The sequence below is a fragment of the Zalophus californianus genome, chromosome 9 (genome assembly GCF_009762305.2).
Source record: "Zalophus californianus isolate mZalCal1 chromosome 9, mZalCal1.pri.v2, whole genome shotgun sequence".
NCBI lineage: Eukaryota > Metazoa > Chordata > Mammalia > Carnivora > Otariidae > Zalophus > Zalophus californianus.
The window spans coordinates 94136699-94157507 of record NC_045603.1 but is presented as its reverse complement, the minus strand read 5'-3'; the positions used below and the strand labels follow the sequence as shown (position 1 = coordinate 94157507).

The window sequence follows — 20809 nt, the reverse complement described above, 5'->3', positions numbered from 1 at the left end:
TTGCCAAAGATTCAGGAAACGGAATAGAGAAACAATTGACAAGTTGGAATGAATAAGTGAAAACTTCCTCCAACCACGATTATTGAACACTGAATGTCTTTGGAAATTAGTGTTTGCTACAGACTTGATGTTTTTCATTAATTCAGCCTAAAACTATAAGGCAAAACGGAGTTATGTGTGAAGTATATGCTGTAGTTAGATCATTTTGATATGACTAACATTGTTGCAATCACAAATAAGAGCTGCTTTATAAACTTCCCATGCCATCAGGAGTTAAAACAAGAAGCAAGATCTCCATTCCAACACAAATTTTCAGCAGTTACATTTTTCTGAAGTCAGACTACAATTCCAGTAGTGGTTTTTGGATTATGATACAAGTGAAAAGGAAATTTCCGTATTTAAAATCCATTTTACTGTGCACTTCCACCTAATTTTCCATTGAAAGTGATTAACCTGCAATGTAATGGCAGGCAAAGGGGAAATGCCAAGAGAACTTAATAGAATTGTAATAGAATTTTTTTTTAAGATTTTATTTTTATTAATTTGACAGAGAAAGAGACAGCGAGGGAGGGAACACAAGCAGAGAGAGTGGAGGAGGGAGAAGCAGGCTTCCTGCCAAGCAGGGAGCCCTATGTGGGGCTCGATCCCAGGACCCGGGATCATGACCTGAGCCGAAGGCAGATGCTTAACGACTGAGCCACCCAGGCGCCCCAGAATTGTAATAGAATTGTATAAATGCCTTCCAAGCAACGAATATGCTTAAGTAAAACCATATGCTCATGGGTTATCTGTCAGTACCTATCTGGGTGAGAAAATATTTTCAAAAATGAAATATGTAAAATTTCACTACAGATCAGCATTAACAGATAAACAGATAAACAATTAGTTTTGATGATAGAGAACCATTACTCTGAACTGGTGTTCAACTAAGTAAAATGTTATCCCCCACAAATGTAATTCCATTCCTCTCATTATTAGACTTGATTACAATTATCATTACACCTTACATTTTGTCAATAATGTGGATGTTCATTTTCTCTCTTGTTATAGAAATATCTGCATAATGCCCTCAGTTTTGCCTCTTTGCACACAAACTCTAAAATATTTTTTATCTGGCCCTTTATAGAAAGAAATTGCCAACTGGTCTAAACGCACAGATTTCCACAACTGTTGTTTTGTTTTGGAATCACATGCTTTCTATGGGTCACGTGGAGAAGGTAAAAAGGAGGTAGAAATGGAAGCTGAGAGTTAATTCAGTCCTGAGGTTAAGTTAATTGTAGCTAAGATTGAGAACATGTTATATGTAGCAAGTACTCAGGTAATTAAGCACTTTGTATATATTTGCTCATTTAATACAGGAATCTTATGAGATAGGTACTATTCCAAACCTTTTACAGAAGCTGAGAGTTGCCGAGGATCTTACTGGTAAGTGATATAGAGGTTTACAGGATTTAATCCAGCGATAGGACATCAGAATCAAAGTCTGCAACATAAGTAGAGGGATCAAGGGAAGATAATTGTTGGGGGGCGTGAGGGGCTGGGGGATAGAGGTGGGTGGCAAGTGGTCCAAGGTAGAGGAGCCGGTGTGGACATGAGATCTCTTGGGGAGGATATGACTACCAGGTGACAAAAACTGGTAAGATCCCTGGAGGCTCACAAAAACCCGTAATTCCCACCTGCCAGCAATAGGACTCTTTTTTTTTTTTTTTTTTTTAACCCCAACCCCTTTTAATCAATTCTGGTTCAGAATTTCCTGATGAGTGCGTGAAGAGGTCTGGATACATTTTATAATGTGGAGAGTGGAAGATGAGTAGGAAAAATCTGTAGCGTAGGGATCTGGGAAATCTGTCCTGTTTTACAAGTAGATATACACACATTACAGGTACATATTCACACCTATGTATTTATATATTTGTAACATAACACACATCCACACTATCAGCAGGGTTTAGAATTTAAAACACAATTATGTTCTCAGTGTTTTGCAGCGGCCACTTCAGAGCATTTTAAGAGACTATGAATGACAATAAAAATAACAGAGTGATCAGACCACATGTGCTCAAGGCTAGAACCCTCAGCCCCGTCGGCTTTTACTTCCCTTCGATTGTTTTTCCAGCCAAATATTCCTCCCCTGGCAGGAAGGATCCCAGGGTCATCCAACCAGCCAATGACGGTTTCAGAGAAGCGATCCCGGGGAGGGGTATTACGTTCAGGAACACGTCCTGTCAACTTTGCAGTCGAGTCACCTATTTCGGTTGGTAGCGGCCGCTATTTCTTTAAATGGACAGCGGATTTCGAAACGGCAGGAAGGGGGGGGGTCAGGAAAAGGAACTCAACCGCCTTTGATAACTGCCCAGCAGCCTTCCCTTCCCCAGAACGCGTGCTCGGTTGGGGAAGCGCTTGCGGCGGCCGCATTCCCCCCCCGCCCCCCCACCGGGCGCGCGCGGCGCCTGCTCTTTTCGGGGCGCCCACCCTCGCGGGGAATCCCCCCCAACCCGGCCGTCCCCCTGCGTCTGCGGCGCGGCCGCCCGGCTTTGTCTCCGGCGGCGTCGCGCTCCGGCGCTCACGCTCCCACATTTCCCCGTGTGCAGGCTGTAACCCGATCTCCCATTTCCTGGTGAATTCTCTTAAAGAGGCAGCGGTCGAGAAGCAGAACAAAGGCTATTGTTTTATTTCCTCCTTTGGATTCCGCGTCCTTACCGGAATGCCCCTTCATATATGATTATTCTCCTTGCTTCTGCGCTCGGGCTGGGGCAGGGGGTGGGGGAGAGCCCCTGTGCATTTCAGTGTATCTGAGAGACGCAGCCGGGGAAGGTGGGAGGCGTTTCATAAAAATCTGTCTTGTGGTTTCTGGGGCCCCAGCGTAACGTTTTTTTCAACGTGTCTCCCTAGACCAGGCGATTGCTCGGCCGCGCCTGGGCAGCCCGGCTCCCCCGCCGGCGGAGGAGTTCGCGGCGGGCGCGCGTGGGCCGCGCTGCGGGGGGCTGCGCCGCGCGCTCCGCCGCCGGCCGCGGCCTCGCGCGGCCCCGCTTCCCCGGCTTCCCTCCGCCGCCGCCGCCCCTCCCCCCGCCCGGCTTTTATTTCCCCGATGCCGGGCTGTAACCCGAGCTTTTATTTCCTGGTGGCTCCTTTAAGAGGCAGAGCTCAGTGCTGGGAATTCACGTCAGTTTCTGCACTGAAACTCTCAAGATCAATGAGCAAAGAGCTTTCTCAGTTCTGCCTTTCAGTTTCTCTCTTCCAGGAAGGAAAACATTTGAGAGAGCGAGGGAGAGCGGCGGGAGGGCGGGGGGCGGGGGCGCCGGGCCGCGGGTGGGAGGAGAGTGCGGGAGGCCGGCCGGGCTGCGCCCCGGGTCGCCGCGCCGCGCCGCGACCTGCAGACCCGCCGCCGCGCTCCGGCCCGGCTCCCACGCCCCCGCCGCCCCGCGCACCCAACTCCGCCGGCCGCCCCGCCCCGCCCCGCGCGCTCGCAGACCCCCGGGGCGGCTGCCGGGAGAGATGCTGCAAGAAACTTCTTAAATGACCGCGTCCGGCTGGCCGTGGAGCGCTTCTGGGTTGGGGAGAGGAAAGGAAAGTGGAAAAAAACTGAGAACTTCCTGATCTCTCTCGCTGTGAGACATGTCTGAGACTCCTGCTCAGTGTAGCATTAAGGTAAAGATCTTCTCCCCCTCCCTCTCTGTGCTCGAAAATCTTGAGCTGCACCGGCCGGGGCAGTCCTGCTGGGCTCCTCCGAGGGGGCTGTGGCAGTTGCTCCGGACGCAGTGAATTATTTGGGGCGCCAGGGAAGGAGATGCAGCTCGCGGCGGCGGCTATACCCTTTCGTGTAACCTTGCTGCTCCCCCCGCCGAGCCCCCTCTCGGCTTCTCTCCCCCTACCCCACCCCCTACCTTTTTGACAATTAAATGCCCGACACAATTGGCCAGGAGGAACCCGAGTGGTCTCTAGAACTGTAAAACACCCCCGTAATTAGTGCGCTTTTGTAAAAAAAAAAAAAAAAAAAAAAAAAAAAAAAAAAAAACCTGCTCCTACTCCTACTCCCAACATGTGACTGAAATGTAACTTTTGTTCCTGAGGGGTGGTCTTCTTAGGGAAAAAAAAGTTCCTCAGCCCCCGTTGGGGATGCAATCTTTTTTTTTTCCCCTTAGAGTACTGCCTGGGTCAGATCAGACTGGATTTTTTTCCCCTCCTCTGATTGTAATTGCAAGCGCTGTCGGAGAGACAGTCCTGGTGTCAGCTTTTCCTGGGCATTTGCACAATGAATTTCTCTCTTTCTTTTTTAAACCGAGGTAAATAAGTTGCCGAATGCTTATTTTACTCCCATGCATGTGAAAGTTGAGTAATCCCAAAGTAGAAAACTCCTGTGTTGCAGAGAGAGAGAGAGAGAGAATTATCTAAGTGACCAGGCAAAGTGACCTTCCCTGTTTGACAGTGCAGAGTAGAAATCTCCCGGCTTTCTGGTCGTGTTTTGCAGTATTGTAAATGCAGGGTGGTGGATGTTTGCAAACACCGTACTTGGCTTCCAAGTAGTCGTGTGTGTACACGTATGTATGTCTGCATCTATAGAGCTGGTGGTACTGTGGTTTGTTGCTTCTAAAAAGTTGTAAAGTTTGCCACCGTGAGGAGGCAGGATGATTTGTCCATTTCCCCCAATTATTTTTCCCATGGCTGTGTATATTGTGCACTTTATTTATTTCACTATTCCATCAGTCCCCAGGTGGAAAAGCCTTCTGCTTCTGTGAGAGGCTGAAGCCACTGAAGTTTGTTTGTTTTCAGCTTGGCCCATTTAATATGTGCTCATTGAGTGGACGCTGCAGAAACAATGAACAAATAACCTGTTTTCCTCATCTGGGGGGAATTAGAGAAACCTTTCCTGTTTCAACACTGCTTTTCCAATAGGATCTGTTTAAAGGAAACAGTATTTTATTATATTTGCTTACTAGGTTTTCGTAATTAGACTCAGATTTTAGTGTTTCTCATCAGGTGAGATTTTCATGGATTTTTAACATAGGGCTAAAGTGAACTGAAAAAGTGGGTTGGGTTTCTTTGTTTTTGCCTCACAAAAATGCCCAGGGGCACTTGAGGGCTTTTGTGTTTGTGGATACCTGGGGGCAGCAGAATGTCTGTGGTGGAGAGGGTATCGCAGTAAATAATTTAAGGTACTTGGATACTTCAAAACTAGTTTCTTTTGCTGTATAAATTAGATTCTACAATGAGCACGGTACGGATAATCTAATTTGACACTTCATAACACAAACAGAGGTAACTAAATAATAGGGTATTAAATCAGTAAATTGTATTCGCTGGCAATAAATCCCACATCAGGAAAACATGGACCAACGACGGGGCGGTAATTTTAGGCTGAAAACAAACAAAAAGCAATTCTTTCTGTGACTTTTCTTGATACCTCTCTTAAAGAGACTGCATGTCCCCACTGTTCTGATGGGCTTGTTTCTGGTGCTACGAGTGGCTTGTTTCATCCTACTCTAGTGGGAAGAGTTCAGCAGCCGCTTTCCTTACACATACATATAGAACTAATCCCCAAACCCAGACAGAATACTGTCTTAAATGTGACATAAAAATTGCAGCCATAGTTTGCCTGTCATTTTTTTCCTTTTTGCTTATCCTTTCAGGTTTTTTTCGGTGCCTCTTTTCATGACTGTATTTCTATGTAATTAACATAGATGGAATATTCTTCACTAGTAATGAAAGTATCACTTGTATTTGAATGGTTCCTCACGGAACCAGTGTAGGACTGTTGGCTTAGACTGTGTGTATGTTTAGGTGCACACATGTGAAGTGTGTTTTTTCCAAGGAGTTTGTTGAATTCACAGTGTTCCAATAATATGTGCTGCAGATCAAGGACTTGGGATTATTCCGGGTCATCTGAAAATGTGCTGGTGATGTGTGCAGTGTTTCATTTAGTCCTTGGGATGTGGTACAGTGACTGCATAATAAAAAATGTTTGCTGGTAACCCGCAAGCAAGTACGGGGATTGTTTCTAGAGTCCAGTAAACAATAACTTTTCTGTGGAGCAGAGAAGGAATGTCAGAAGCTTTCAAGGATGAGCTGATGAGTCCGATGTATTGAAGACATGTGATATGGAAGCCTCCCTCTGTGTGGAGAGATTTCCCTTACTCCTCCGCTCCACTCCTGAAACCTTCCTCACTTGTTCCCATTCCTTACAAGCAGCTGGTCAGCAAACAGTAAATTCCTCAGCAGCTGGTGTGATGGAGCACAGAGGAGCCTGACCAGAGGCAGCCACAGAGGGAAGTACTTGGTTTACTTCTGAGCAGTGTCTCTTCTCCTGGAAAAGCGAAGTGTAGAATTTAGGTGCAATTTCCAAGGTGAAAGTTTTTGACTCGGTCAAGCAGTGACAGCTTTGTATAGATCACTTCTGTGGTGGTGGTTGACATCGAATGCCTGATAAGCACTTTTTATATTTCTTTTGAGCTTTGTAGGCATCTTTTCATCACCTAGGGAAGTGAGTATCAGACACGCATTGTACATAGAAGACAGGTTGACTAGCCCAGGGTTACCCAAACCATCACGGAGCCCCACTGTTTCTCTGCACTGGGCTGCCCCACGTGTGTAAAGGCACTCTCATCCAAGAGTTTAAATGCTTTGCTGACCAGTGGGGTGGTTCAAATGTAAGGACAGGGACAACTGACTATAAAAAAAAAACAACAGTTTTTTTCAGAGGCTTGAGTGGCTGGCTGTGCTGGTCATGGAAGGAAGGAAGAGGCTGTCCTTTCCATCATCAGCCTTCACCTTCAAGTCACCTGTTCGGTTTTAAGTTCAGCCGACTTGCTGCGGAAAGTGGTGATGGCCCAGCAGACACAGTCCTTCGCTTCTTGGCGTGGTGCTTTAGTTGTGAGGGCCATCCAGGTTACCAAACCTAGTGGCCTAGCTGCCCCTTCCCCCTTTCCCCGCCCTCCCTGTTTGTCTCTACTCTCCAGTATGGTTGGCCTTCTTAGCAGAAAGAAATCTCTTTTTATTTTGCTACTAACTGGGACACTCCGGGTTTCCCCTACTGGACTCTGAGCTCCTTGGGTTTAGTGATGGTTATCTTGTGTCCCAGTACCTAGCTTGGCACCTGGCACAGAAATGTTCCTCAGTAATGTTTGCTGATTTGAAGTGAGGCATGGGAGGAGGTCAGCGCCCTTTCCTCTGTCTGTTCCTGTGTACCAGAGGGTGACTAACACTTTTATCCGATAGCTCACGTGAAGTATTTAATAAGTCCACACTGCTATCTCAGGGGGGCCTAGAACACTCTCTAGGTGTCTGTCCAAAAATGATCATCAGTAGAATTTTGGTATAATGATACTATTTTTATTATTTTCATAAAATGAAAAAAAAAACTCTTGTGTATCTAAACAGACAAGGGAATTGAGTAAAAGATGATAAAGGGACTTGAAGAATCACTTTAGAAGGCTCAAATTAGTGGGCTTGCCAGTTTTCCCGTTCTTGGACAATTGAACCAGGGAACCTTTAGGCTTTCAGAACTGGAAGGCCTTAGGGATCACCTGGGCCAGCCTCGTATTTTTATAGAGAGGAGGTCCAGAGGACGAAATGGCTTCCTCCAGCTAATTGGTGACTGAGCCAGGTTTAGAGCACCACAGGCCTCGTTCTCAGGCCCCCGCACTGCATTTGCTGGGTTCATGGTGCATCCCTATAAAAGGCCAAGGAAATTCGATACAATAGGCTGCACTCTCTCTGGCACTTCCTAGCTTGGTCCATTTTAATCCCAAGCCAGCTGGTATGAGGGCACGGAGGTGTGTGCCAAGGGAGATGTGTGTGGGGGGAGCACCGGCCCCAGAGGGTATGTTGTTAGATGTGAGAAGAGGAAGTAGTAGGAGTAGGGGATCAGGGAAGAAGGGCGGGATGGACTTGTATTTGTACCACTGTTTGCGGCAACAATTTTTTTTATTATGGTAAAAAACACACAGTGTGAAATTTACTATCTTAACCATTTTTAAGTGTGCAGTTCCGTAGTGATAAGTATATTCACACTGTGGGGCAACAGACAGATCTCTAGAACTTTTTCATCTTGCAGCTCAGAAACTCTGTACCCACTACACACTAATTTTCCCCCTCCCCTCCTTCCAGCCTTGGTAGCTGCCTGTCGATTTTCTGTCTCTATGGTTTTGACTACTTAGGATACCTTATGTAAGTGGAATCCTATATTATTGTTACTTTGCTTATTGTTAACGCCCTGGAGATTCCTCCATGTGGCAGAATGGTACAGGATTTCCATCTTGTTTTAAGGCTGCATAATATTCCGTTTTATGTGTATGCCACGTTCTCTTTATCTGTTCATCTGCTGATGGAGATCTCGGTCACTTCTATCTCATGGCTGTTGTGGATGAAGCTGTGGTGAGTATAGATGTGTGATGATCGCTTGGAGAGCCTGCTTTGAGCCCTTTGGATGTACGCCCGGAGATGGGGTGGGTGGGATGCAGCAACTCTTTTTTACAGTGTGTGTGAGAAGTCTGGTACGAAAGGAAGGTAGAGCTGAAAGAAAATCTGTAAATCTCAGTTGAGCTGCGTCTGCGCACACCGAGGAAGGTAAAGGGGTGAGGAGGCACGGGGTTACTGGGAGTAACTGGGGGAAGAGCAGTCTCGTTTTATTACCCATTTTTAAAACGTTGCCCTTCGGTGTGGTTCTCCCAGCTGAGTGGCTCAGTGTTAAATGAAGCCCCCTAGGGTGTGGGGTATACAAACAGCATATTTTTCCCTGTGAATGCTATTGTAGAGAAAGCACTGGGGTTTGTTTTCAGGCAGAGTCTGGGACTGCTGTATTTGTTGTTAGATGTGTGTAAGAAACCAACCTCTGTGTGTGTTTGTTGAATAGAATGAGTGTGAGTGCACTCAGGGTTCCCACGCCAGAGGGGCCATGCTTAAAGATGGTTCCCTGCCAAACCTAGTATTTGGGGGCGAGAGACTGAATGAGCGAGAAGTTAGAATTGTAGCCTATTAAACAACAAACACATTTTGATTTATTTCGGAACCTACAGGAACCAGACTGATGAAGTGTGGCTGGCTGGGGCATCTCAGGATGAGCCCCGATGAAGAGGCAGAAATGACTTGTGTCCCACATCATCTGTTGGTTAGAAATGAGTGCTATTGCCTGTTCGAAACTGTTCCGTCAGTGTCGAAATACTACCACAAATATATTATTTGCTCTCTTAATTTGCTTGATAAGCCTGTCTTCTTAGATAGTGAACATGTACAGGTTGGCCTGGTCTTTGTCGAAATGATCTGGAATTTTCAGACTGTGGGGAAGCGGTGGGAGGGGTTGAATAAGGAAGGCATTAGCCTGAGTTTGTTACGTGTGGACTCCCAGAGGGGCAGAGCTGCTTCTTGGTCCCGTGGACTGTGTTTATGGAAAACTGTGTAACACTTGCATTTTGGAGCTTTCCCCGTTCTGGGTAATTAAAGCGGTTTGTCAGCTGTTTTAGTGGTCATTGTGCCTACATTTTCTCCCCTTCTTCTGCTTCCTCCTTCTCTTCCTCCTTCTTCATCACCACCACCACCACCACCGGGTGTGGAAGACGACTGCCTGCTGGTCCACCGTGTGCGAAGTGTTTGATCTGCATTATCTCCCTTACTCTTCACAACTTTCTCGGGGATGCCGTTTTTCTCCCCATTTTACAAATGTGGATCCTGAAGCCTGGAGTGTTTTAAGCGACCCATTGGCCTAAGATCTCAGACACCATACCTGGCCAAGCTAGGGCCTACAATTCCAGAGCATTCTCCATGACACTGTTCTCAGATACGGCCATCGTCGTGAAGAAAATTAGGAAACTGATTGTGACCGGTGATGGTGGAGCCTCGCATGAGCCGGGGTGAGAGGCAGGAATAGGGCAGCAGAGATGGTTCCTTCCCATTCTGGGTCCCCTTGAAGGTGGGTTGTTCCTCTCTGTTCCTCTCACAGTGGGGAGAGCCGGATGGCCACGCCACGCAACCCAGTGCCCAGTTCTTCCATTTTTCTTCCCGTCTCTGGTGTTCTCTAGTGATATTTTGTCTTTCGATAGGTTTCTTTCAAGGCCCTCCATGTTCTCAGAAACCTTTCTTTTCCCTCTCTGCCTTTTTCTTCTTTCCCTGGCACCTAATTACTCCTTCATTCTGTGGGTGACAGGCTGCACTGTGTCCTCTCATACTGCCCAATCTCAGCCGCTGGGTTAGACACCTTTGCGTCACTCCCTGGTCAGTCTCTTTTCTGTCCACAGCTTTTTTTGGTCCCCCTCCCTTGAAACTTTTTACACAATCCATCAACATGAAGTTTTTCTTAAACCATTCCTCACAGACATTCTCAGTACTGTATGATTTCTAGGAATCTGAGGTCTTTTCAGGTATCCCCCGATTGTCCCACACTACCAGAGGAATAATCTTTTCTTCCCCCTTTTTCCTGGTAGCCTGACCACACTCGCCTCGTTCTATCTTACTTGAGCGAAGAGAGAATTTTGGCTATCTGAGTTCATAAAATTTGGCATTTGAACAACTTTAATGAAGTCTTTCTTCAGAGCAGATACGGGGAAGGAAGCAGAGAGAGAGAGAGAGAGAGAGATGTGGGGAGGCAACAAGAGGGAATCTGAGAGAGCACAACCGAAATTTCTCGTGAAACAGATGAGGAAACTGGGTCCTTTGGCATTTAAATAGCACGCCTGAGATCACACTGTTCGCGGTAGCTGAGCCAGAGTCAGAATTGGCTATTCTGTCCTAGGACCATGACCCTCTAACACCACGGCAGAGGAAGAGTGGTAAAATGCAGACAAGATTTCAGAAAGTGTGGCTTCATCGTGAGGACTCCGGTAGAGTTAAGCCCATTTGTATGGCACCACACAATGACTGATGATATTAATGATTATAATTATGACTTCCAAGTTAAAGACAAGCTTTAAGTTATGAGATTTAGGAAGTGAGAAAATGTAATGCATTTTGGAAAGCTATCCAACAAAAATGTTTGGCATAAAAATAATGTGAAGTTTTAAAAGGCTACGCTTCAGTTATCTGGATGAATGACTTATGAAAAATATGTTACTCCCCGGTGAAGACAGGAAGGAGCTATCCAATAAATCTGTACGTTCACCAGACCTGTGTACTTCTTGGGGGTATTTTCCCTTTGTGTGTGGGAGTCAGACATACGGAAAACGATTTCATTTCCTGAATGACCTGAAAAGGATGCGGCGCCCTGCTGCCGTGAGCACTGTGGGTGAAGTGCGTTCAGTGATGTAAGTGTTGCCACGATGTAGTTCCAGTCACCTCTACTTCAGATTTTCATTCGCATTTTTTTCTGTCTGATGTTCTTTGGTTATCTGTCAAGGCGATTTCCCTCAAGAGGGCTGTAAAGTTGCTGGGAAGAGGGGACCAGTCATTGCCATACTGTGGAGCCCTTCTAGGGGAAGAACACAGACACTGGAGTAGACAGGCCTGAGTGTGAGTCCTGGTTCTTGAACTTAATTAATCTTCATCTTCAACCTGTTAACTCGTCTGCAGTGGTAATAAAGATACCTCTCCCTTGGGGTATGTAAATTTCGTAATGCAGTGACTTACTCTGTTAAAAAAAAAAGTTAGTTCTTCCCCCCCGCCCCACCTTTATGTATGCTCCATAATATCTAGAAGGAGCTAGAGATTTTCTAGTCCCCGGCCTATGTTATACACTTGGTATGGCGGCCAGAGATGTTGATGGTTTGCTCCAGCTCCCGTGGCTGGTCGGTGGCACCTCCTGAACCCAAATCTAGGCCCCCCCCCCCCACAAGTTGGCAGACTCCCAGCAAGCGTGCTTGCCGCTATGGACTGGGGTCACTCAGTCGTGTTGAATTTTAATTGAATGCAAGCCTCAACAGTAGGAGAGATGAGCCAGCTGCAGTTACTTGGTAATAACCAAGGCCTTTTGCATCTCAGTGAAGTTTTGAGGGAATAGCTGGTACGGTTCTGAATAAGTTTCAAAGATAAAAGAAAAGGAAAAAAAAAACAAAAACAAAACCCGAAGCCTGGAAGTACTGTCCAGTGACTCTAACTAGCATTATTACTCAGCCCTCAAGTATTCAGACCTATTCAGGGATCCGCTTGTTCACACAGTTGCTTATTATTTGCGGCCAGGGCGCGACTTGAACGAGGGCATCATTTCTTAAATCTGCTTTTGTTAAACAGGCAGTTCCATGTCTGTCTGACCACAGAGCAGACACTGTTTGCTGGGGGGTGGGGGGGGTTGAATTTCCAGTTTCAAGAGCAGGAGTCGATGGCTTTCAGTGGAAGTTTATACAGAAGAGTTGGAGAAAGCCAAATGTGTGACTTTGGGGCATGAGGGAACTTTTGTTTTTAGATGTTGAGGGACTGAAGTATCTGTTTTCAGCAGCTCTGTTCTCTTAGCCGTGGACTTGAAATGTATTCCTGAGTTTTCCTCTATATATCCACGTTAGAGGAGGAGATGACTTGGAGGCTGGAAAATGACCCTTTGTGAGGCGAGTGGAGAGAACGTGGCTGCCTCTTCCGCCTGACCCCCCACAGCAGGTGTGGGCGCTTTGGGACTATTGCAGAAAGAGCATAGGTTTGGGGAGAAACCGTTCCTCTGCCCTCCTCCTTGGAAAACACAAGTGAAAGTTTGTGATTTTCTCCTCAGCTGCCTTGTCCCCCTCCCCAGTGGCTTGTAAGGGGCCACATAACTGTATCTTTCCGAAGACTTATCTCTGTAACAAGCAGTAACCCCTGCTCTACTCACAATCCCTATATGTGAGGAAACAGGAACCAGAGATGAGATGCTGACTCTGAACTATTTCCTGGAAGAAATGAGCTGCAGGTAGAAATCATCCTGATCATTAAAAAGGAAAAAAAAAAAAAACCCAAGCCCCCGAGAACAGCCTATTTGTCTCTGAAGTTCCCCTTTTCCCTAAGACTTCCCCTTGTTCCCTAGTGAAAGTGTGGGTCTGGGTGCGGCGCTGGTGGCAATGCTGGGAAACTGGGAGACGGGAAAGAACGGGGAGGGCTCTAATCTGCTCCTCGGGCTGCAGGTGTGGCCAGAGCAGCGCTGGGCTCCCTGATGAATAATCCAGGTCAGGAGACAATTTAGAGTTTGTATCGTCCAGGGCCTGCTAATTAACACTCAGATCAATACATCCGCACTGGGGTGGGCCAGGGGAGCTAGAACAGAGACTTAACAGAAAGGGGAGCAGGAGTTTGCTAAGCTGTCTTCTGGACTGCTCTGAGGAGCTCAGCCAAAGGGAAGGAGACTTTTCCCCACCTTCGTTCATTCGTTATTCATTGTTGCTTCTGGACAGCTCATCTTTCCCACACTGTCCTGGACGGTCGAATCAGAGTCCTGCTGGAGGAGACCGCATAAGAGAGTCTCCTGACTCACCGGAGGGTCCAGCTACGTCTTTTCATGTACAGATGTGTGATCCCGGGCGAGGCCTCCGAGGGGACAGACGGGAGTTCTCTTTTCTCTGGGCCTGGTTGTGTGTGTGTGCCCAGCTTCCTGCCAGAGAGTCAGCCCACCTGGTTTTGGGGGATGGAAAATCTGAAGGATTGGACTCCTGGTGCATTTTGCAGTTGCTGTGTCCTTTTGACCTGAGATCTGGGAGGTTTTAAAAATCCAAGTCATGAGGTCACTGGACGGGTGCTTCGCACAGCTGAGACCCATGGCTTTCCTCACTCCCGGGTCCTGATGGTCATGGCCAGCAATGGGGTGGGGACAGCAGGTCTCGCTTGGTGCCTTTTGATGTGGTCTGTATTCGAAGTGAGGTGAACCGGGTGGGAGAGCCGTCGTTTGGGACGGAAATAGGAGTAACGGAGATCTTCGGTCTGGGAGTGTCCTCTTACCCCTGCCTGGGAGGCCTGAGTGACCCCATGTGGCTGACTGCATCCCAGATCCCCTGGAAGGCTGCCAGATCCTTATTTGACTTTGTGCCATTTAGTCCTTCCGTTAGTCTGCTGACTTGAATACTTTAGGATGAGGTGGAAGGAGGAAGCATATGAGTTGGAAAGGTAAGAGTCTTTACCCTCAGAAAGCTAGAGAAACGGAGGCTTGCTTTCCGATTTTTACATTATGCCTTTTTTGTGTCTCTGCGGCTCTGTGCTTTTGGCTCTGAGTCGGGTGGTATGGGTCCACTTCTCTGCAGGTAGAAGTCACCTGTAGGTCAGAGGCAGCTTTTTTTCTTTAAACATTATTTATTTTAGAGAGAGGGAAAGAGTGTAGGGGGAGAGGCAGAGGCAGAGGGAGAGGAAGAAACAGACTCCCTGCTGAGCAAGGAGCCTGATTCAGTGCTTGATCCCAGGACTCCGAGATCATGACCTGAGCGGAAATCAAGAGTCAGATGCTTAACTGACTAAGCCACCCAGGCGCCCTTCAGAGGCAGCTTTTGAACACGGTGGAATCCAGGGGGGCTGTTGGAGGGCACAGGAAGGCTGGAGTAGTGATCCTGTAATCTCTTCCAGCATGCTATAAGGGTATCTTTAACCTTCACCCAGATAGGCAGGGAGATGGGCAAAGGGACCTCAGCATTAGGTTACATGTCAAGTAGGGCACCTATTAGAATATGTCTTACTTATTCCCACCCTTCCTGGAACTGTGGTTTTTCTATGCTACCTACCTTAGAAAATGGACAGGGCCCTGATACCAGTGGCAGGATATGTATTGATCATCTTTTGGAAGCACGGTGAGATAGGTGGACAGGACCTCAGAGGGAAAAGACCCTTAAAAATGCATGAAGGACACAAGGCGGGGAGCCATGTAGACCCCCTGAAAGGCCTTGTCATTCCTGCAGAGAGGGAAGAGGTGGGCCCAAGGGCATAAGTCAGTGTTAACGTTAGCTAGCTCTTCTGAGAATTTGTCTGTCTTGAAAACTTTGGTAAAATGACCAAATGGAGCTTCTCTAAACCAGGGGGAAGGCCTGTGTGTGCTTTTGTGGTTAGCTGTCGTGTTGAGCAGTCTGATTTAAGGGAAAGATGGTTCTGTGTACATTTCCATTTCAGTTGTGGTATTTTAAGGTTTACCATGGAGGAGGTGTGGGTGAATGAGAAGATAGTCCTGTTGCTTCTTGACTCAGTTCGATCTACGTTACAGGTGAAAGTAAGTTCACAACGCGTCCACATTCTTATTCGGGTACATTTTAGGATTGCCTGCAGATCCTAGGGCACATCTAGTTATTCTCCCTTGGTGTACATGCTTGTGGCCTGCCAGGCTAAATGCCAAGTGGATTATTAGAAAGAATTCACTTCACAGATCTGGCCCCCACATTGGTGTCTGTGATTCTTCTTGGGCTCTTGTATTGGGGTTCTCTTAATCCTTTTGGGACTCCCAAGTGGGACCCATGCTGACAAGATCATGCTGCTTTGGGGAAGTACTGGTTGCACACTTCCCCAAGCAGGGTGGAGCAAGTGTTAGTCCAGCTGGCTGCCTTTTGGGCAGTTGGCCATGCTTGGCACTTCTGAGTTTCTGGTCTACCAGTTGCCAGAAAGGCAGCCTTTCAGCGGTCCTATAGTGTCCCCAGGGCACAAATGTTAGGCTTTGGAGGAAAATTTGCGATTTTATGTTCACTCCTTGTTTTCGTTTATGTGCATTTATGGCATTATAGTTGAAGTTCGTTGAAAGATGCCTCTGTGCTCCAAAGCCTAGAAAGTAGCTTCTTTGGGTGAGGGAGAGGTTCCTAGGTAAAGTTATTGAAGGCCCATGCTGAGGGACGCACACTGGAGGTTAGAATGAGCATGATGTAGGGAGAACAGTGAGAGGGTGGCTGACACCATGCCTTTAGATGCTGTTTTTAGTTCTAGTCAGGACTGTACAGTATGGCTGTGCCTCCTTGGGCATCATTCTGCTTTTACTCCAAGGGTTTGTTCTTGTGATCCTGCATATGTGCACATGTGTGCATGCCCACAGGATCATAAGTCATGGAAATGATGGCGTAATCTGTTTTCTAGCTTATAGAGTGAAAGATTACACAAAAGCCAGCCTTGTGGCAAGAAAACCTTACATATAGATGGGAAATATATCTCCTCGGAGGGTTGGCTTTCTGATGGGCTATAAACGGATTGTTAAACAGCAATGTGAGGGGCCGTTAACAAGCTGTTTCTAGGAGCATCTCCCTGGTCTGGTCTGAAAAGGTAATGTGTACGTATTAGAGCTATGAAATAGTTTGCCTGTGGTGTTTATATGTTGGTAGATGTGTGTGTGTGTGTGTGTGTGTGTGTGTGTGTGTGTCTGTCTGTCTGTCTGTCTTCAGGGGTGAATGAACCGAACAGATAATTTTACATGTTGTTTATTTCCTCCTACATTAGCGTCCACGTTCTATGGTGGGCTGTGTTCTGCTTAGTTTTTTAAGCTGGCTTAAATGAAGAGGTGTTTGGTCAGGCAAACTTCAGAAAGCTTCAGTATGTTTATGAAAGAGCTGAACACTGGTCCATGCCAGTTTCTGCTACTATTGGATTTTAATGAGAACCCTTTCTTGTTACTAGGATGCCATGCTTCTACTGTGTTCACAGCTGCTGTGTTAAAAAACAGGTGTCTCTTATAATCCTCTGACTGGATCAGTTTGCTAGCCTGGCAAAGGCTTATTATTATTGTTTTTATATATTTATCTGTGTCCCACATAGGTCAGAGCCTGCCAGAAGCTGTTGATGAGCAGGATTAATGCGAGAGAAGATGGGAGCTTTTCTTGATGGAGATTTCTGTGAAAACAGTCCATCTAAGATCTTATACCGTAAAGACAGAGCTAAATAAAACTGTTCGGGATATGGATCACAGGGGAGAACAGCCAAAAGAGGAATAGTAAATGAATAGTTCTGCCAAGTCACCTCTCTGTCCTTCTTCAAAGGCCATCTTAAAGCCCATGCTGCCACAAACGCCATCCAAGACTAAGGGGCATGAGTGATGACAGGGCACATGAACAGATTCATCCACTGTTGCTTCTCAAGGCTGCTGGATCCCAGGCTTCTGGAGGGCGGATGTTCTGTCTTCTCTGGCCCGCAAGGCAAGCTGGTGTCCTGCTGCGCACCTCACCCCTCTCCTGCTGTTCCTTCTTCTCCATCCTCACTGGCGCTGTCTTCCCTCTAGCCCCAGATTTCTCACTTGTCTGCCATCTCTCACCTTCCTACCTCCACTCCCTGCACTTTCCAGTCTGACCCAGAATGATTCTTTGCGAGTCAAAACTCAGTCACATCAGTCCCTTTTTGACCCTGCAGTTCAGGATGGAACCCAGCCCTTCATCATGGAAGGCCCTGGGCAGTCTACCTTTCTAGAATCGTTCTCCAACCTCCCCCTTCTGTCTTGTCTTCAACCGAGACCTGCTCTTCTCCCAAAACACATAATGCACCCTAATGCCTCGAATCTTCCCCTCATCCTTTTTCCGCCTGATAGCCAGTGTGTCATCTGAAGCCCATTTTTGAAGCCTTCCCTGTTATTGACAGGCACAGCATCCTGCTAGCCTTTGAACGTGCTGGCTATTGGCCATGACCCTGTTGCAGTTTGCTTGTCATCCTCTAGCTACAGTGATAGCCTGTGGGGAGCAGGAGTCCGATGGATTCGTTTTTTTATATCTCCAGTTGTCCGGCACGGTGCTTGGCGCGGGGAAGGTCCGATGTATGTTAGCTGAATAGAATTTTTTAAATCAGCAAGTATTTATTAAGCTTCTCTTATGGGCTCAGTGGGGACTAGGCTCTGTGACACATACATAAGTGTGAGATAAACACCTTGCACAGTCGAAATCCTGAGCAAATAGCCCCTGAAGGTAGAGGAAGGAAGGGAGAGACCTCACTTTTGTTGTAGGGTTAGAACCACATGGCCCGGCTGACCGCACTGCCACTCCCCATACCTGAGACGTACGCACTGGGCAGACACACACACACAGGACCCGTACAGTCTTTCCCTCTTAACTGTCCACCTTCCAGAGAGGAGCACAGAGAGCTGGAGAAAAGACTGGAGAACCTGTAGGCGCAATGCAAAGGGAGACGCATGAATAGCCCCAAACTAGTAAACTTACTCACCAATGTGCCTTTTCTTTGCTTGGCTCAGGATGCTCCCGGGCCCGGGAGAGAGAGCTGATGGCTGTGTGTTGCAGCCATGTGCAGTCTTTTGACATTGTTGGCTGTGGTTCTCTGGGAACCAGGGGTGTATCACCAGTGCGTGGGGCTGCCTGTTGTCCCCTCACCTCATTCCTTTGCTAGCTGGTTGGCAGAGATAGCCCTGAAAGAGCAGCCTGACTTCCTGAGTCTTCTGTGAAGTCTGTGATTGCCTTGCCAAGGACAGGGAGGAATCTGACTCTGTACTTGGGTCAGCTCTTTTCAGCCTTCTCCTCCTGATCCTGTGTTCTCTTTACTTATCTGGGAAGCTGATCTTCTTGGAGCTCTTAGGTTACTCCTAACATGTTGCCTGGGGGGCCTAAACCAGAGAAAACAACGGAGCGTACCACGGGACTACAAAAACAACTCAGAGCTGTGTCTTACAGACGGTCCGACAGCCTCACCATTTCTGTTGACAGTGGACAACTCAGTGCTCCTTACTTAAAGAGGAGGCTCTTAGGAGATGGTGTTAGGGTTATGAACACTCTGGTACGTGTGAAATGGACCAACCAGGACAAGTCGGATATTTTCAGATATAAGCAGACACACCTAGACCTTCCCCACAAGCCCAAATGGCTCATTTCCTCTTTCTTCTCATTGCCATTAACATGCAGCTGGGATTGGGGGCATCCAGATATGTGAAAAGTCTCCACTTTCTGAACCCACCCAGACCCCAAGCAAGGATTCTTTCATGGCTCCCCAGACCATCACCTGCCAGGTTTTCCTGGCTACCTGCCAGGGGTGCTCTTTTCCAGATCCACACTGCAGCTGCTGGCCAGCCCTCCCGGCCTTGATCTTATCTTGGCTTCAGGGGACCCGTCTCCTCACTGCTTTCCTTCTAGGCCTGTCCACACCGGCAGCCCAGGGTTTCCCTTGCCTCTCCCAGATGGGCTCCAAGGGGGGTTGTGTGCAAGTTGGGAGTTGTTAACAGCCACGATGGGGAGCGGCAAGGCATGGGTCCCAGTGCAAACACATGTTTATGAAGCTGCTGGGGGTGGGGGTGGCCACCAAGGGTGTACCCTCAGGAGCACCCTGATCGTACCCCTCATGCTGTTCAGGCCAAAGGGGTGCTGTCAGCTTCCTCCCACCAGTGCTGTCCTTGCCCAACATCTCCATGGCCAAGGCTGTTGATTTAGAGGCCGTTTCCTTCCTGTCCACTTTCTCTCCTTTCCTTCCAGCCTCACCAGACCCAGTGGTAGGCTTACTGCTCAGGGCTCACGGGAACCCGGGGCTTGGCGCGGATGAGCCCCGGGGTTCCTGATAATGAACAGGCCATAGTCTAATCTCTGACCTGTCCCCTGTTTAGCTCTGTGAGGAATTACAGTCCTTGTTCTAGCAACCTGCTCAAGAACAAACTTTTGAGCCCCCACAACTGTAATAGGGCCATCAGGCTTTGTTTTCACTTGAAGTTGCTTAACCATTGACCTTCCTGCGAGAAAATTTCAGGATGCTTTTCTGAAGGAGCTGTTGAAATAGAAACGGGAGAGTGATAACAAGTACCCATTCAATTGTGTGGGAGGGGCACTCCAGCCCCGCCCCCAAGTTACCATATTTTCCAAACCCTACATGAGTGTGATCTGATAAAGGACTTCTCACTGTTTCTCATTTATGTGGCAAGCCTTACAAAAGGGTACACCGAATGGTGTATTTTAACAGATTACTTTTTTTTTTTTAAGATTTTATTTATTTGATAGAGCGAACACAAGTAGGCAGAGCGGCAGGGAGAGGGAAAAGCAGGCTCTCCCCGCTGAGCATGGAGCCCGATGTGGGGCTCAACCCCAGGACCCTGGGATCATGACCTGAGCCGAAGGCAGACGCTTAACCTACTGAGCCACCCAGGCGCCCCTTAACAGATTACTTTTACAAAAAATAAAATCACGTGCGTTCAAGGCTGTTGAGGAACAGCCCACCTTCAAGCCAGTCTTCCAGTGTGGCGAGGGTGACACCGCCCAGTGACCGGAGGCTCCACACCCTGGGGCTCTTCTGAACTTGTTCCCTTCTGACGACCCCTGGCTGGGGTTGAGAAGGACTAGCCAGTCTGTTTGTCTTTCTTCTGGATAAAAGTTGGAAGGACACTTAAGCCTTATGCTTCAGGGCAGAATCTGATCACAGCGGAGATGAGGAAGAAATTTCCCCCTGTGGTATCAGGTTGCACAACGGCCCAGGCAGGTGCACTACCTCTGTTAAACACACACGCAGCAGCACGCTGCCTCCTCCCTGGCCATCTCCAGGCCAGGCTGTTGGACCTCGCGGGCCAGTGAGGTGATTCCTTTGGCAGGTCCTGCGCTCGAAGATGGAAGGCAGCTCTACTCCCGCACTCGGCCTTCCTCTGGCTTCCTGTACTGGCCTCAGGGCCGTGTTGTCGGGAACCCTCTGCAACTTTGGGGGAGATTGGAAGTTGGGTCTTGGTCGCTACACACCCACGCCTGTACTCACACATGCCTTAAAGAGTTTTCTGTAAACTCGCTGCTCCTTTCCTGGGCATGACTTTAGTGCCTACGCCACATCTAACCCATATGCATCCCCAAAATACCACTCACAACGAATAGTAGAGTAGAATTCTTTTAACATCAGGCCCACAGTTGACCATCTCAGGCCTGCATTGTGGGTAGCTTTGAAGTCTGATCCAAAAGAAGAGTGTGTGTGTGTGTGTGTGTGTGTGTGTGTGTGTGTGTGTGTGTGTGTATTGTTGGGGGGGAGGGGAGGTGTGGGGAGATGGACTTTTCCATTGTGGGTAGCTTTGAAGTCTGATCCAAAAGAA

At 47.8% G+C, this 20809-nt stretch overlaps 1 protein-coding gene across 4 annotated transcripts in view; it reads left to right on the top strand.

Moving 5' to 3' along the window:
- Positions 1–3348: 3348 nt before the first annotated feature.
- The window catches only part of ETV6 (ETS variant transcription factor 6), a 233126-nt gene continuing 215665 nt past the window's right edge, over positions 3349–20809 (top strand). For 2 of the 4 annotated variants that reach the window (XM_027592927.2, XM_027592925.2), the window contains exon 1: positions 3350–3648. Coding sequence is in view for 3 of the 4 variants with exons in the window: in XM_027592925.2 (XP_027448726.1) it covers positions 3616–3648 (33 nt within the window). In the remaining variant the exon portion in view is untranslated. Of the gene's footprint in view, positions 3649–20809 lie in introns of all 4 variants that reach the window. The other 2 variants (XM_027592924.2, XM_027592923.2) reach the window with 2 other exon arrangements.